This window comes from Jaculus jaculus, chromosome 20, assembly GCF_020740685.1.
Source record: "Jaculus jaculus isolate mJacJac1 chromosome 20, mJacJac1.mat.Y.cur, whole genome shotgun sequence".
NCBI classification, from domain to species: Eukaryota; Metazoa; Chordata; class Mammalia; order Rodentia; family Dipodidae; genus Jaculus; species Jaculus jaculus.
The window spans coordinates 6,411,286-6,426,665 of record NC_059121.1 but is presented as its reverse complement, the minus strand read 5'-3'; the positions used below and the strand labels follow the sequence as shown (position 1 = coordinate 6,426,665).

At 55.3% G+C, this 15,380-nt stretch overlaps 1 protein-coding gene across 1 annotated transcript in view; it reads left to right on the top strand.

Annotated features, from left to right (window-relative positions):
• Nucleotides 1-4,271: 4,271 nt before the first annotated feature.
• Lpcat1 (lysophosphatidylcholine acyltransferase 1) overlaps nt 4,272-15,380 on the top strand; it is a 53,377-nt gene continuing 42,268 nt past the window's right edge. Inside the window, exon 1 of the mRNA XM_045139021.1 lies at nt 4,272-4,394. Within this exon, the coding sequence (XP_044994956.1) occupies nt 4,272-4,394 (123 nt within the window). The remainder of the gene's footprint in view (nt 4,395-15,380) is intronic.

Below are 15,380 nucleotides of genomic sequence, written 5' to 3'. Positions count from 1 at the left end.
GCCTGCCCCCAACAATACACTCCCTCCAGGAGATGTTAATTCCTAAATCTCCACCAGCTGGGAATCTAGCATTCAGAACACCTAAGTTTAAGGGGGGACACCTGAATCAAACCCCCACACTATGACAGTCGCTTTGATTCCAGCGTTCCTCATCACATCTGACAGCAACAAATCTTTGTCAGCCTCTTCCAAACACACCTCGCAGACCCAGCCGTCCACTGTGGGTCTACACCAGGCTATGAGTCCCACGAGGCTTCCACAGAGCCACAGCAGCGACCTTTGCCAGGTGGGACTCCTTGGCCTCCAGCCTGGCCTTAGAATGCAGGACAGAGCAGAACGCCTCGTCCAACCCGTCCTTCCTGCACTCACACTGCACCAGGAGTCTCCTGAGCCTGAGCTTCTCAAGGCTCAGAAGGCCAAAAGTGCTGGGACGGACAGGTCCTCCTGATGTCTGTAGGGGGAGGAGCCCCACCGCCTTCCCATGACAGATCAGCCAAGCCCGGTCTTGTACAACTCTCCATGTGGCTCACAGTTCTCACTGAGGAAATGCCAGCTCAAGACACCATGCTTTGGAATTTCAAAGGGGAAAGTGGGGGGAGGGAGGGTATTACCACGGGATTTTTTTTTTCTTTTACATTTTTTTTGTTTGTTTATTTTTATTTATTTGAGAGCGAAAGAGGCAGAGAGCCAGAGAGAGAATGGGCGCGCCAGGGCCTCCAGCCACTGCAAATGAACTCCAGACGCGTGCGCCCCCCTTGTGCATCTGGCTAACGTGGGTCCTGGGGAATCGAGCCTCGAACCGGGGTCGTTAGGCTCACAGGCAAGTGCTTAATCGCTAAGCCATCCCTCCAGCCCACGGGATATGTTTTATAATCATGGAAGATGTTAATAAAAATTGAGGAAACAGGGCTGGAGGGATGGCTTAGTGGTTAAGGCCTTTGCCTGCAAAGCCAAAGAACCCAAGTTCAATTCCCCAGGACCCACGTTAGCCAGATGCACAAGGGGGCACACACATCTGGAATTTGTTTGCAGTGGCTGGAAGCCCTGGCGTGTCTATTCTCTCTCTCTCTCCCCTCCCACTTTCTTTGTTAAATAAATAAATTAAAATAAAATATTTTTTAAAAATTGAGGAAACAAACAAACAAACAAAAAAAGACACCATTCTTTCTGCCTGCGAGGTTTCAGGCAGCAGCTGGGATTGCCTGTCTCCTCTGGAGTAGAGTGGCTGTCCCCAAGGCAGCCAGGCGGGAGCCTTTCTTTTATTTTTATTTATTTGAGAGAGAGAAAAAAAAATGGTGGGGGGGGGGCGAGAGAAAGAGAAAATGGGCATACCAGGGCCTCCAGCTGCTGTAAAAGAACTCCAGACACATGCGTCCCCTTGTGCATCTGGCTTATTTGTATCCTGGGGGATTGAACCTGGGTCCTTTGGCTTTGCAGGCAAGCTCCTTAACTGCTAAGCCATCTCTCTCGCTCTCTCTTTTTTTAATTAAGCAGGAAGTTTGTGTGGATACATCATTTCCCTCCTCCCTGCCCCCATTCCACTGAAGGCCCTGCGCAAGTGGGATTGCTGGTGTTCCCCATGAGGCTGTGTGTTAGGAGCTGTGGGAGCAGCAGCCAGCCCTTGCGGTGGGGGCAATGCCTCTGGATATCCCCTCCCACCCCGTTGCTCTTACTTTCTCTCCATCCCCTCTTCTGCAAAATCCTCTGAGCCGTGGTCGGTGTGTTTCAAGGGTACTTCAGTGTTGAGCTCTCAGCAGCTCTGGACCTCTGCTTTGGTGCGTTTTGAGTGGCCTCAGTGTCTGTCTCCATCACCCTGGTGCAGGTTGTTCTGGCCACCCTGGGGCCACTGCACGTCGGTTTCTCAGGGGTGTCCGGGCAACTGCGGAGCGAGGTCTTGAGTGGCCATGAGTGCGACGGCAAGAAACACCCAGGAGACTGTGTCAGAGGACAGCTCATTATTTGTTGGGGGAATGGGCTTATTAGCATTCATGTAGTGGTGGGAAAAGCCATGGCTACAGGTCGCAGGGGGATTGGCTGTGTGAGGGCTGCTGGCCAATACCTCATTAACATATAGGGACCTTTCGGGTGAGCAGTAAAAGGCCACATGGCCACTGGAAACCGAAACCTAAGTCTTATCAGGATGTCCAGATGCCCCAGGCAAAGGGAGGGAGCAGCCCCACTCCTGCCCATCTCAAGGTGAGATTATCTGGGCCATGCCTGCTGTAGCCTGGGGCCCATAACCGTGCCCGACAATCAGGCTCACCATGGAAGTAGCCCTCTTGCTCATCTTGCCAATTCTGAGCCTTTCTTTCTTTCTTTTTATTATTTATTTGACAGAGGGAGAGGTGGGGGAGAGAAACAGGCAGATAGATTGGAGGGGGGGAGAGAGAATGGGCACACCAGGGCCTTGAGCCGCTGTAAACGAACTCCAGGCGCATGCGCCATCTTGTGCATCTGGCATACATGGGTCCTGGGGAATCGAACCTGGGCCCTTTCGCTTCGCAGGCAAGCGCCTTAGAACACTAAGCCATCTCTCCGGCCCTCTGAGGCGTTCTTGATTGGCAGCGGCTGATCTTTGCACACTGCGCTGTCCTGTCTGAGCCTGGAGCAGGTGGGAAGTAAAAACTCCAAGGTCAGAGGAAAGCTGACGGCCAGGCCACGGGGCAAGAAGACAGAGCCCTCCACAGCTCACCAGCAACAAGGCTGCTCACAGAGCTTGCCAAAGAGGGAAGGCATGCAGGTGGTACTGCTGTGGGCACATTTTTTCAGAGGTGACAAGACAGGCCCCAAACATCCTGATCTGGAGGTATCTCTCCTTGGCCCTCACCTTCGAAATCTTCTGCCTCACATTGAACCCAGAAGGGGGTTCAGCAGGGGGTTACATCTGTGTTGCCCACCTAGTACCAGGCAGTAATCAGAGGCTTTGGTCACTGTTGACCAACTCTGAGGAAAGGCCATGGATGGTGGTGGAGAGTTGTGGTGTCCACGGGAGCCCCAGGACTTTGAGCAAGGTCTACCAGGAAGCCGGGCCAGGGCTTGGATGGCAGCAGAGCCGGGCTCCTTCCTCATTTCTGGTGAGGGGCTGAGCTCTCCCAGCCCCGGCGCCACTGAGTGGAGGAGGAGAGGGAAGTGGGCAGAGACAAGGAACTAGAACTGTAACACGGCAAGTTTTTCAGACTGATGTAACTTATTTCTTTCCTTCTTTCCTTCCTTTCTTTCTTTTGTCACTCTAGTTCAGGCTGACCTGGAATTCACTATGTAGTCTCAGGGTGGCCTTGAACTCATGGCAATCCTCCTACCTCTACCTCCCCGAGTGCTGGGACTAAAGGCGTGTGCCATGCCCAGCCTTTCTTTCTTTCTTTTCATTTCTTTCTTTCTTTCTTTCTCTCTCTCTCTCTCTCTCTTTCCCTTTCTTCCTTCCTTTCCCCCCCCCCTCCGTTCTTTCTCCTTTCCTTGTTCCCTTCCCTTCTCCTTCCTTCCTTTCTTTCTTTGTTTTTTCGAGGTAGGGTCTCACTCTAGCCCAGGCTGACCTGGAATTCACTACGTAGCCTCAGGGTGGCCTCGAACTCACAGCAATCCCAACAGGCGTGTGCGCCACCACGCCCAGCTCAGATGGATGCCTTTTAAACCAGGAAGCTATCTTACACCTCAGCTGACCCTGACACCAATTAGCATCTCCCTCCACTTCACAAAAGAGCCTCGTCAGTGACTCCAGGAGTCAGAATGGGGACGGAAGAAGGGCTGCTCGACGTCCAAGTCCGTGGCATCCTGGCACAGGACGGCGGATGCGCGAGGAGACCCGGGAGAGAAGAAAGACGGGCGCGGGGTCGGGGGGGGGGGCGGGCAGGGCTGGACCACCACCATCAGCATCCTCCATCCGCTGCACCACCGGGGCGTGCCCCGCCGCGGGGCATCCTTGCACACTACTTGAGGGGGGGGGTGCTCTCCCAGCCGCCCTGGAGCATCCCCGCCCGCGGGACCACCGAGGGGCGCGCGGATGCCCGGCTGCGCAAGCGCACGCGCGGCACCGAGAGGCGGCGGCGGCCAGGGGGCGGGGCCTCCTCTAGGCCACGCCCACCGTCACGCCCACAAGTGATGTCACGCCGCCCCTCCCGCGCCTGCGCCGCCCGCTCTCCCTCCTCCCTCCCTCCCTCCCTCCCTCCTCCCTGCCGCCCGCCGGCCGCGCATCGTCCTCGGCCCCGCGGGCTCCTCCTGCACGCTCGGCTCGGCTCGGCTCGGTCCCCTGGGCTCGGCTCGGTCCCCGGGCCGCCATGAGGCTGCGTGGTCGCGGGCCGAGTGCCCGCGCTGGGCCCGGCGAGGCGCGGCCGCTGGCGCCCCCGGGGCGGAACCCCTTCGTGCACGAGCTGCGGCTGAGCGCCCTGCAGAAGGCCCAGGTGGGTACCGGGCGCCCCTCCGGGCGGGACGCCGGCGGGCGGGATGCGCTGGATGGGCGGGGAGCCGCCGCCCCTTCCCTGCGCCCCGCGCCGCGCGCCCCGGGCTCCCCGCTTCCCGCCGGCGCCCCCGGCGCTGCCCCGCGCCTCCTCCTCCATCCCCATCCCCTGGACTCCGCATCCGGGCCCCGGCGCTGGTTCCCGCCACTCTTGAGGCCTCGAAGAGGGCGAGGGGGGCGGGTGGGTCCTAGGAGCCTGCAGACCTCCCCCCCAATCCCTTCCGAGGGGGCTCGGCGCAGTGCAGGGGGGCTCGGATGTCGTGGGGAGGCATCGCGCGTGCAAACGTCGGTGGTCATTTTGAGCCTGTGCCGGGGGCAGTGAGTGGCCCGGCGCGCGCGCGCGTGGGGGACCCCCCCCCTGGGACGAGCCGGAGGCGGGGGGGGGCGTTGGTGGTGGATGTTGCACGTCCACGTTGGCAGGTCGTTAGCTGGGTTGTGTGCACCGCTCGCTCGGGGTGGCCGAGCCGGGAATCAACTTTACACCACCTGGTGTCCCACGTGGGCGCAGCAGCTCTCCGTCTCTCGCTGCTTGTGGGGCCGGGCCCGGGTGGCGAGGGACCGGGGTCCGGGCACCGTCGTCCCTCTCTTCCTGCGGCTGCCACCACGGGAAGCAGCCCCATGCGGTCACTTACTGGCCTGCCTTTGATCCGCAGTCCTGCCCATACCGTTTCGCAGCTCAGGCTTATGGGGAGTGTAGTTTTTCCAGCGGAGGAAACTGCTTTTGGAAAGGAGGCTGCGCTCCCCACCTCTTATTATTATTAATTATTATTATTATTTTAATTTTTAAAGGTGTAACCTAACATCAAATTAAAGTGAAAAGTTCTTGAAGTGAGTCGAAGTTGTCAATTGCCCAGGAAAGCAGTTTCTCACAACCCCTGATGGGGTTGGTTGGTTGTCAGACGCGGGAACGCAGTAGTGGGCGCAGTTGAGGAAAGACGGTATTGATTGCCCCAGATGGGCCCGCAGGTGCCCTCCCATCGCAGCCACCTGTGAGGCTCTTCCTAGAACCTGGGCTCCCTTGGCTTCTTTCTCAGTCCTCTCTGCCTGGGGCGCTGCCTAAACCGAAAGGGTTTGAGGGCAGTTAAACCTCCACCCCCAGTGTCCCTGGTTTAATTCCTCTCCCCTTCCCCTCCCACACACACCCTCAGGGCAGCCCTCCCTGGCTCTGCCTTGAGGGGAGGGAGGGGGTCTTCCTCTCTTCCCTCCCTTCCACCCCTCTCCTAAGACAGGGTCCTATGGTTTTGGAGGGACCCTCCTCAGGCTCACCTCTTTCTGGTTACCCTGCCCTTCCCACCCCTGTCTATCACCCTACCACCATGTCAGGCTACAGTCCTCACCCTCTCCCTTCCAGGCTGGGTTCTGTCTTTGCCCTTCCCTTCTCTGGCTGCCCCTAGCCTTGGTAAAGCATTGCCTCGTCTAGAAATCTCCGCTCTGGTTTTCTGTTTAGCATGGATGCACAGGCCCCCTCTCCAAGGCCTTGGCGCCAGTTACTGCTCAGCCATCACCAGCCTGAGGCCAAGGAATGCTGCCCGCACGCAGATCTTCTGTGGAGTCTGCTTTCCCCAAACGCTGCCCTGACGGAAGGCATTACTGCAGAGTCTCTACAGAGTGGATGGTGTGTCCTGCAAGCAAAGAAATCCTGCTTTCTTGGAAGCGGGAAGGAGGAGGGTCCCCGGAAGGTTGAACCTGGAAGGCTGGCCTGGAACTTAACTCGCCCAACTCACCCACCTTGAGAGGGGCCACCCTGTGGCTTTGGATTAAGGCCACCTCAGCCACTGGCAGCCCATCTGTCACTTAACTACAGATTTAGTGAGGAGCTTAAGCATGCTGGTGGCAAAGTAAGAGCCCCGAATATCAGGGTCCGAGGCACCTGCTGTTTCCCATTAAAACAAGTGTACAGATGAGAAAGAAATAGGACGTGGACGATCCTGGGCTGTCAGCAGAGCTCTTAAAGTCCTGTGCCCGTTTTTTTTTTTTTTAATTTTGTGAGTCAGGCATGAAGTGTTTGTTTTGTTTCGTGGTTTTTTTTTTTTTTTTTTTTTTTTTTTGTCAGCAGGTTTTCTGGGGTACTTCACGTGGCTTTGGTGGTGTAAGCACTTCCCATCCTGGCTGTGATTGGTTTTCCAGTCTCTGAAGTCTAACCAGCTTGGAATTTTACTTCCTGGGTGGCAGAACGAACCGCCTCCTGTTTGAGTCAACCCTAGGTCAATCAGTGACAGGCTCAAGGAGTCTGCAACCCCGGCACCTAGGCCAATCCCCGGGAAGGGGATGGTGGCCACGGAGGCTTGGGTGGAATTTCTCTAAAAGTGGATGGTCTGTTTCTGCAGGTTTTTTTAAAAAATATATTTTATTTTTATTTATTTATTTATTTACAGAGAAAGAGAGAGGATGAGAATGGGCGCGCCAGGGCTTCCAACCACTGCCAGCGAACTCCAGACGCGTGCGCCCCCTTGTGCATGTGGCTCACGTGGGTCCTGGGGAATCGAACCGGGGTCCTTTGGCTTTGCAGGCAAACACTTTAACTGCTAAGCCATCCCTCCAGCCCCCCCCTTTTTTTTTTAAATTCTCCACACCTGAGTTGCGACAGAGTCCCTGTGGTGTGGCTCCAGTGGGGGGTGGCAGACCCAGAGCAGGGCCTGCCTGGCGGGCACACTCACACCGCTCTTGTCGGGGGCTGCTGTGTGCCATCAGCCCCGCCCGCCGCCACCACCACCCGCAGTAGTAAGGAGCGGTTCTGTGTTCGGGTCCTGTAGTACCCCAGAGCGCCGCATGGGTGTGGGGGGGGGCGAGCTTGCCCCTGCACCTGGTGTCCTGTGGTGCTATGGACAGTGCACCCTGGGGTAGCCCAGGAGGAGCCGGCTGGGTGGTACACCATGCCCGGTCCTCCTCAGGAGGTCTGGAACAGATGCCAGTCCACACCATCTGCACACAACCTGGCATTTGCTGTTTTCTCCTCTCTTGGTGTCCTTGTGGCCCAGGGCCGTTTCCCCAGCATCCAGCCTGGACCCTGGCTACTATCAGCTGCAGCTGGGAGGCCGGTGGGGGGCTAGCGTGGATCCCTGTGTCACAGATGAGGGCCTTTGTTGTCCCTGTCTCTCCCAGAGTGTGGTGTGGCTCAGTGTGACCACCTGCCTACCCTACAGCCAGCCCGACTGTTGTCCTAGAAGGTGCGCACATGAAACTTGGCTGGGGTAATTAACAGAGGGGAAGACAGCCCAGTTTGTTGGGAACAATCTACTTTTCACATTTTTTTTTTTCCAAGGTAGGGTTTTGTTCAAGCCAAGGCTGACCTGGAATTCACTTTGTAGTCTTGAGGGTGGCCTTGAACTCAAGGCGATTCTCCTACCTCTGCCTACCCAGTGCCGGGATTAAAGGCGTGTGCCGCCATGCCTACTTTTCGTTTTTAGAGCCATCTAGAATTTGGACTTGTAGCCCGTGCGTGTGTGTGCGTGCACGTGCGCGCGCGCGCACACACACACACACACACACACACACACAGCAAAGCATAGTTCTGAGAGGGACCGAGGGAGGGAGGGACTACGTGTGTTCCAAGACCTCTTGCCACTCACTACCAGTGAACTTCGGATGCATGTGCCACTTTGTATCTGGCTTTATGTGGATATTGGGGGGGAATCCGACCCAGCCATCAGGCTTTACAAGCAGGTGCCTTTAGCCACTGAGTCATCTCTCCAGCCCCATGGCAGAGTTTTTTTGTTTTTTGTTTTTTTACTTTTTTTAATTGACAGCTTCCATAATTATAGACAATAAACCTTGATAATCCCCTCACACCCCTCCCCCCTTGGCAACGCCACACTCCATCATATCCCCTCCCCCTCTCAACCAGTGTCTCTCTCATTATTATTTATTTATTTATTTATTTTTGTCTTTCGAGGTAGGGTCTCACTGTATCCCAGGCTGACCTGGAATTCGCTATGGAGTCTCAGGGTGGCCTCAAACTCACGCCGATCCTCCTACCTCTGCCTCCCAAGTGCTGGGATTAGAGGCGTGCGCCACCACGCCCGGCTTCTCTTACTATTTTGATGTCATCATTTTTTCCTCCTATTATGAGTATCTTGTGTAGGTAGTGCCAGGCACTGTAAGGTCATGGATAGCCAGGCCATTTTGTGTCTGGAAGAGTGCATTGTAAGGAGTGGCACCCTTCCTTTGGCTCTTACATTCTTTCCACCACCTCTTCTGCAACGGACCCTGAGCCTTGGAAGGTGTGATAGAGATGTTTCAGTGCTGAGCACTCCTCTGTCAGTTCTTCTCAGCGCCATGGTGGCTTTTGAGTCATCCCAGAGGTCACCGCCATCTGAAAAAGAAGCAAAGCACAGTGGCTTTACAAGCCCTCACCTGAGAGCCCTCGTGCTGATGTGTTACGAGGAAAGAGCCGCTGACATTGAGAGCATCCCCGGACCTCTGGGTTGCAGCGGCGTCAGACTTTCGTCCCACTATGGACTGGGCACTCACAGCCTGGTCCCCACACCTGACCTGGGTGGGGCTGGCACCTTCCATGGTGCAGACGGGCACTCACACAGGAGAGCCTTCGCCCCCTGCCCTGGCTCTGGCTACAGCCCCTTTCCCCCGGGTTCAGTCAAATACACGCCCTTCGGGCTTTAAGAACGTTCTAGAGCCTCGTGTGGGCCAGCCTCCATCCTGCCATGCTGTTAGCACCCAGCCTGTCTGCTCAGGGTCCAGGGCCAGGTCCCTGCTGGATGTGGCCGGTCTCACTTTCCTCTGAGCCATGATCGCCTGGTGTCTTCCTTTTCATTCCTCTCGGCTGTAGTTTTCAGTCCTTCCTGGTTCAAGCCACTTTGTCCGGAACTCAGCGCTTTCTCTCTCTCACAGGTCCCCAGTGAGTCAGCTCGCCCTTTTGGCGTTCACCTTTCACACGCGTGGCAGCGACCCCATCCCTCACCTCTGTGATGTGGCCTTGGGAGTGTGGCTCATGGGGACATGTGGAACTGCTTTCTGAAGGTGGTCAGTCACCCACTGGCCTCCTAGGTCCATGTCCGTTTGCCGCAAGTAGGCATCAGAAGTGGCTCCCACAGGCTGTTGCTGGAAGGGACCTAAGCGTCTGCTTGTGGCCCCACATCTTTTTCTGGACACAGCTGACCTGCACAGCTCTCTCTGTACAGACTGCAGTCTTTACTGTCAAGATTCCTTGTTAGCTTTTTTTTTTTTAATTTTTAAATTTTTATTAACATTTTCCATGATTATAAACAAATATCTCATGGTAATTCCCTCCCTCCCCACCCCCTTTTTTTTTCTTTTATTTTCTGCCAACATCAGTGCGCCATGGTTTTCTACAGTTGAGTTACCCGTTTCTCATTTTTTAATTTTTTGTTTTATTTTTCAAGGTAGAGCCTCACTCTAGCCCAGACTGACCTAGAATTCACTATGTAGTCTCAGGAGGGCTGCGAACTCACGGCGACCCTCCTACATCTGCCTCCCCAAGTGCTGGGGTTAAAGGCCTGTGCCACCACGCCCGGCTAAAAATTTTTATTTTTATTTTTTGCTTGAAAGAGAGAGAGAGAGAGAGAGAGAGAGGAAGAGGCAGATAGAAAGAATGGGTGCGCCGAGGCCTCTGCAAATGATCTCCAGACGCATGGCCACCACGTGCATCTGCGTACTGGAGAAGCGAACCTACGTCTTTTGGCTTTGCAGGCAAGCGCCTCACCTGCTAAGCCATCTCTCCACCCCATCCGTTTTTCTTTTTTTGTTTTTCGAGGTAGGGTCTCACTCTAGCTCAGGCTGACCTGGAATTCACTATGGAGTCTCAGGGTGGCCTCGAACTCACTGCAATCCTCCTACCTCTGCCTCCTGAGTGCTGGGGTTAAAGGCGTGCGCCACCACGCCCGGGTCCATTCCTCATTTTTAAAGAACCAGGATTCTGCCTGCACTAGTGACCATCCAGGCCCTGCTTAGAAGCTGGGCAGCCGGGACAGCTGGGCTGCGCTTGCACGGTGTCTGGCTAGCTCTGAGTCTCTACGCCCCCTCCGTCGACTCCCCACTGCATAGCAGAGTGCCACAAACCCATGACAGGGTAGGATTCAGAACCTGGATCTGTTGCCGTCTGGTAGGGCTCTTAACCATGTCTGACCTGAGCTCCTGATGTCATTCCAGCGCCCATAAACCTTTAGCCTAGCTGCGGATTATTGTGGAAGTTAAGCCCACAGGGACAGGGACATGCCTAGGGGCTGTGTGTGTGTGACTGTAGTGTTTGACTGTGACAGCAGATGCTTTCCTGTGACACTGACCACATCACCTTACGCCTTCACAACAGCTTTCTGCCAGAGTCAAGCTAACCCGCATGTTCCTGGGACCTTTCTTTTCCCCATGGGGTGGTCCTTTAGCATGCTTTCGGGAGCACAGGTGGTGAGGTGACAAGGGTCCAACCTCAGCTGGGCCACTGGGATCAAGGCCGTCAGAGCCTGGGGCTGAGGCCTTCCTAAGTCTGGGAGGTACTCATGGCTTCCATGCCTCAGAGCTGGAAGGATAATCTGTTTTCCCCCAAGGGGTTATTTGCCATATATAGGCTTTCAAAAATACACAGTTTCAACCACTCAAGTAGGCATGGAGCCAGACTGACCCAACGCTGGGAGGGTGATAGCCGGTCCTGCTGGGCTGTGTCGTGTTGGGCCACGGGGTGGAGAGGAGGCCTCCTGCCGGGCCTGCACACAGAGAGTGCTCACGGGCAGGGCCTGGGCCGAATGGGGCACCAACAAGCCCTCGGGAGTGGAGCTCACCAGCAAGCCCCAAAGACTTCTGTCGCCAGTTCCCCAGCGTTGGGATTGCAAGTGTGAGCTACCATGTACTTTTAAAATATATCCATCCATCCATCCATCCATCTATCTATCTATATAATTTATTTATTTACTTGAGAGAGAAAGAGGCAGAGGGAGAGGGAGAGAATGGGCGCACCAGGGCCTTCAGCCGTTGCAAACGAACTCCAGGCGCTTGCGCCCCCTTGTGCATCTGGCTAACGTGGGTCCTGGGCAATTGAACCTAGGTCCTTAGGCTTCGCAGGCAAACGCCTTAACCGCTAAGCCATCTCCCCAGCAACCCCCCCCCCCCCCGTGTACTTTTACATAGGCTCTGGAGGTTTAATTCAAATCCTCGGGCTTGGAAGGCAAACATTTTCCTGATGGAGCCATTTCCCAGTCCCACATCAACTGTTGTGACATCCTCCCAGAGTTCCCAGAATCTCAGCCCCTCCCACACGTGGCAGGCCTTCTCCATTCACGTTGCTCCGCAGCCCCCCAGGCCATGCACACGGCTCCCAGAGGCAGTGAGGACACTCACTTCCTGCCGCTCTCCAGGCAGCCACCCTGCCCTCCACACCTTCCCCTGTCTTTCACCTGCACCTGATGTCACCTCCGCCCACTCCCAGGACCTACTGTCCCCTTAAACTCCTGCTCCTCCCCTGGCCAGCAGGATGTACTGCAAGGAACTGCCCCCCCCCCCCCCCCCCCCCCCGTGTTTGCATGAGATGGGTTCTATGGTGGGGTCCTGCTTGGGGTCTAAGTGATCAGGGAGTGCAGGATGTGCTAAGCTTGGTACCCATAGCAGGACACTTGTTGAACAAGTTGAAAAGCACGCCTTTCATCTCAATACTGGCGAGGCAGAGGTAGGAGGATCGCCGTGAGTTCGAGGCCACCCTGAGACTATGAAGTGAACTTCAGGTCAGCCTGGATTAGAGTGAAATCCTACCTTGAAAAAAAAAAAAATGCAACTAGAAATGCTGCAATGCAGGGCTTACATTCCGTGATTCTCTTGTTCAGACCAGTCTTGGGTCTTAGAGACAGCCACAGATGATTGTCTCCTGGTCTCAACTGAGCCCTGATCCTTGTGGAAATGGGGGACCCAGGCCTGTCTCTCCCACCGTGTGGTTGATGTGTATTGTCGCGGGTCTCATGGTGCCCCCTCCCCCTCACCCTAGGGGTTCCCCCGCCCCCCGTGTTGTCTGACGCGCACCCTCAGGTCCCAGGACCCCAGGCTCAGAGGACACAGTGCTATGTCCTGCCATGGACAGTACTGGAATTGGAATGTGAAAATTGTCCTTAGGCTCAACAGGACGTTTTAGCCTCTGGCTTCGTGTCTCTGAGGACAGACCCTTGTCCTGGACACGGCCTGGGGTGCAGGTTGAAGCTGGCAAAGGGGTGGTGGGTTAACAAGCAACCGCTTTTCTGCCGGCTGAATGTTTGAAGTAACTCCTCTCTGCAAATGGCCATGGGGAGCAGGGCCTCGGGCCCTGAGTTCCACCTGCACCCTGTGGCCCTCAGGCTGTTTCTGCTAGTGGCAGCTTGGAAATCTCCCTTTATGAGGACTGTAATTATGGGGTGTCCCGCCCCCTAGGAAGACATCCCTCAAGTAGGTCAGCTGTGACTGAGTCCTTGCAGCTCTGCAAGGCCAGTTTCTGCTTTGGTAGCTGAGCCTGAATCCTGAAGTGTGGAGTGCATCCAGCCCTGAACTTAACATCTTCGAGAAATTTCTGCTTAGGCCAAAAGTCCTTGGGTGGCAGGTCCTCGGCTGTAGGGGTTTTTGCTTTTTGTTTTTCTTTTTTAACCTCAGAGGTTATAAGGTTGCCCTTCAGACCTGCATGCGCCTCAGGGACAAGCAGGGAGCAGCGGGTGGTAGTAACCTGCACCGGAGTGGGTCATGGGTGAACCCACTTGCTTGGTTGTAGGGGCTCCGCAGCTTGTCTCTAGCACCTGAGGTTTTTCTCAGGCCAGTCCTGCCCCACGGGTGCTCACAAACCAACCCTGTGAGGTTGGCCACAGGCGGATAGCCGCACCCACCTTGCTTGGTTGGCTGTACCGGGTCCACAGCCCTGGTTCTGGCGCCTGTGGTTACACGCCGTTGTTTCCAGGACTGGGGCCATTTCTCAGCAGTGAGGTACCAGACACAGATCCACGGTGTTGGGTGGGGGGGACCCAGCCGGTTACATGGTCTCTGGGATCTTCCCTGTCGTACCTGCAAAAGCTGGAGAAGGCTGGCTGCCCTGGGTTGGCAAGTGTTCCTTGGTGCTATGGTTATATGGCGCCAAGGTTTGGGGGTCCCCTTCAGCAAAGTGGCTTTGGTCGTCACATAAGATTCTAGCTGTGGTATGTCCCAGCAGCAGTCACCTAGGAAAATGATTGATCAGTGATAGATCAGTAATTGATCTCATGTGATTTCCTACTCCAGTGCTTACAGCAAGGTTGTGGGTTTGGAGCACTTGGCAGGAACCTGTTGAGTTGGGGGGGGGCGTTGGGGGTTTGAAAGAAAAAAATAGCTCCGTGTTAGAAGAGCTATATTTAATTTTAGATTTGAGTGGGAGAAGCAAGGAGCACTTATAAATAGCCGTAAGCACGAGCTCAGGAAAGTTCTGGAGGAGGCATGGACAGTCCTAGCTGCGCACGGGTGTCTGAAGAGCTTTGGAGCACAGCTAAGAACTAATGCCGCGGCGGGCGCGGTGGCGCATGACTTTCATCCCAGCACTCGGGGAGGCAGAGGTGTAGGAGGATCGCCACCCTGAGACTACACAGTGAATTCCAGGTCAGCCTGGGCCAGAGTGAGACCCTACCTCAAAAAGAAAAACAAAACAAAAAACAAAAAAAACAACTAAGGCCATCAAGATAACCAAGAAGGGTGATGTTCCCATGTAAGTGAGAAACAGAAAAGATGAGCCCAAGTGTGACTGTGGGCAAGGATTTGCGTTCATGGGGAAATCACACAAGGGGAAACAAAGGCATCAATAGGAGCTTCTTCAGAAGTCACCCGTCTGATGTGAACTGCACCCGCTGAACATGCCCTCGTGGGCCACTTGGGGGTGTGAGGGTATGGAGCCGCGGGTGGTGCCCTGGGCGTTGTCTTTGTAAGGTAGCTGGGGGCCAGAAGAGCCTGTTAACCTGCAGCCACGCAGGAACACGCAGAGCTGCCCGCAGCAGGTTCAGGTGTGTGGCCACACTTCCACTTCTGCTGCCGGTGTGGTGACTGTGAATTCTGCATGCGACAGCTTGGGGGGCTCGTCACAGGCGCACGGGCACCTCGTCTCATTGAGGTGTTGGGGTGGGGGCGCACAGGGCTGGCAGAGGCTACTGGTTCTGGCCTGATCCATCGCTTCTGTGGGGTGCTGGGTGAAGTGGAAGCCTGTAGCTCCAGGTGGCCATCGGTTGTAAAGCTGCGGGCTGTGGGTTTCTCTACGAAAAGGGCCCCAGAGTTCCAGCAGAGAGATTTACGGTGTCTTTTAAACCTGTTTGTGCCCTAAAAGGGAAGAGGTAAAATAAAACTTACATGTGTTTCCTGCCCTGCATAGGACGGTGTCTCTGGTACACTGCTTCCAGGTGGCCCTGTGGGCCCCTCTGCCTCGGCTGTTGGTCTTTAGTTACTGGCTTTAGGGTATTGTGTCTAGTGTAGACCACAGTTGACCCCCTGGGCCAGTTTCCCCAGGTCTTTCAATGGCCTGTAGGCAAAACCCATTTGGGAAACCTGTGCACCCTGTCCTCAGAGCCTCAGCCAGACAATGTGGGAGCCAGCCTTTGAGGGGAGGAGTGTGCAGACACCAGGTTCCTGGGTAGGTCCACGCGTTTTCTTCTGAGGACAGCCTTGCATGTAGCGGGACTGCATCCTGAGCTCAGCCCCTCCGCCTGCGTCCTGGCTACTCCTTGCTCTGGGGTATTTTTTTTTTTGGTTTTGTTTTTTAAAAATATATTTATTTATTTATTTGAGAGAGGAAAAAATGGGCATGCCAGGGCCTCTAGTCACCACAAATGAACTCCAGAAACGTGCCCACCTTGTGCATCTGGCTTATGTGGTTACTGGGTCCTTAGGGCTTCGCAGGCAAGCACCTTAACTGCTGAGCCATCTCTCCAGCCCTGTTTTTTTTTTTTAATATTTATTTTCATTTATTTATTAGAGAGAGAGAGAAAATGGGCAACTCCAGGGT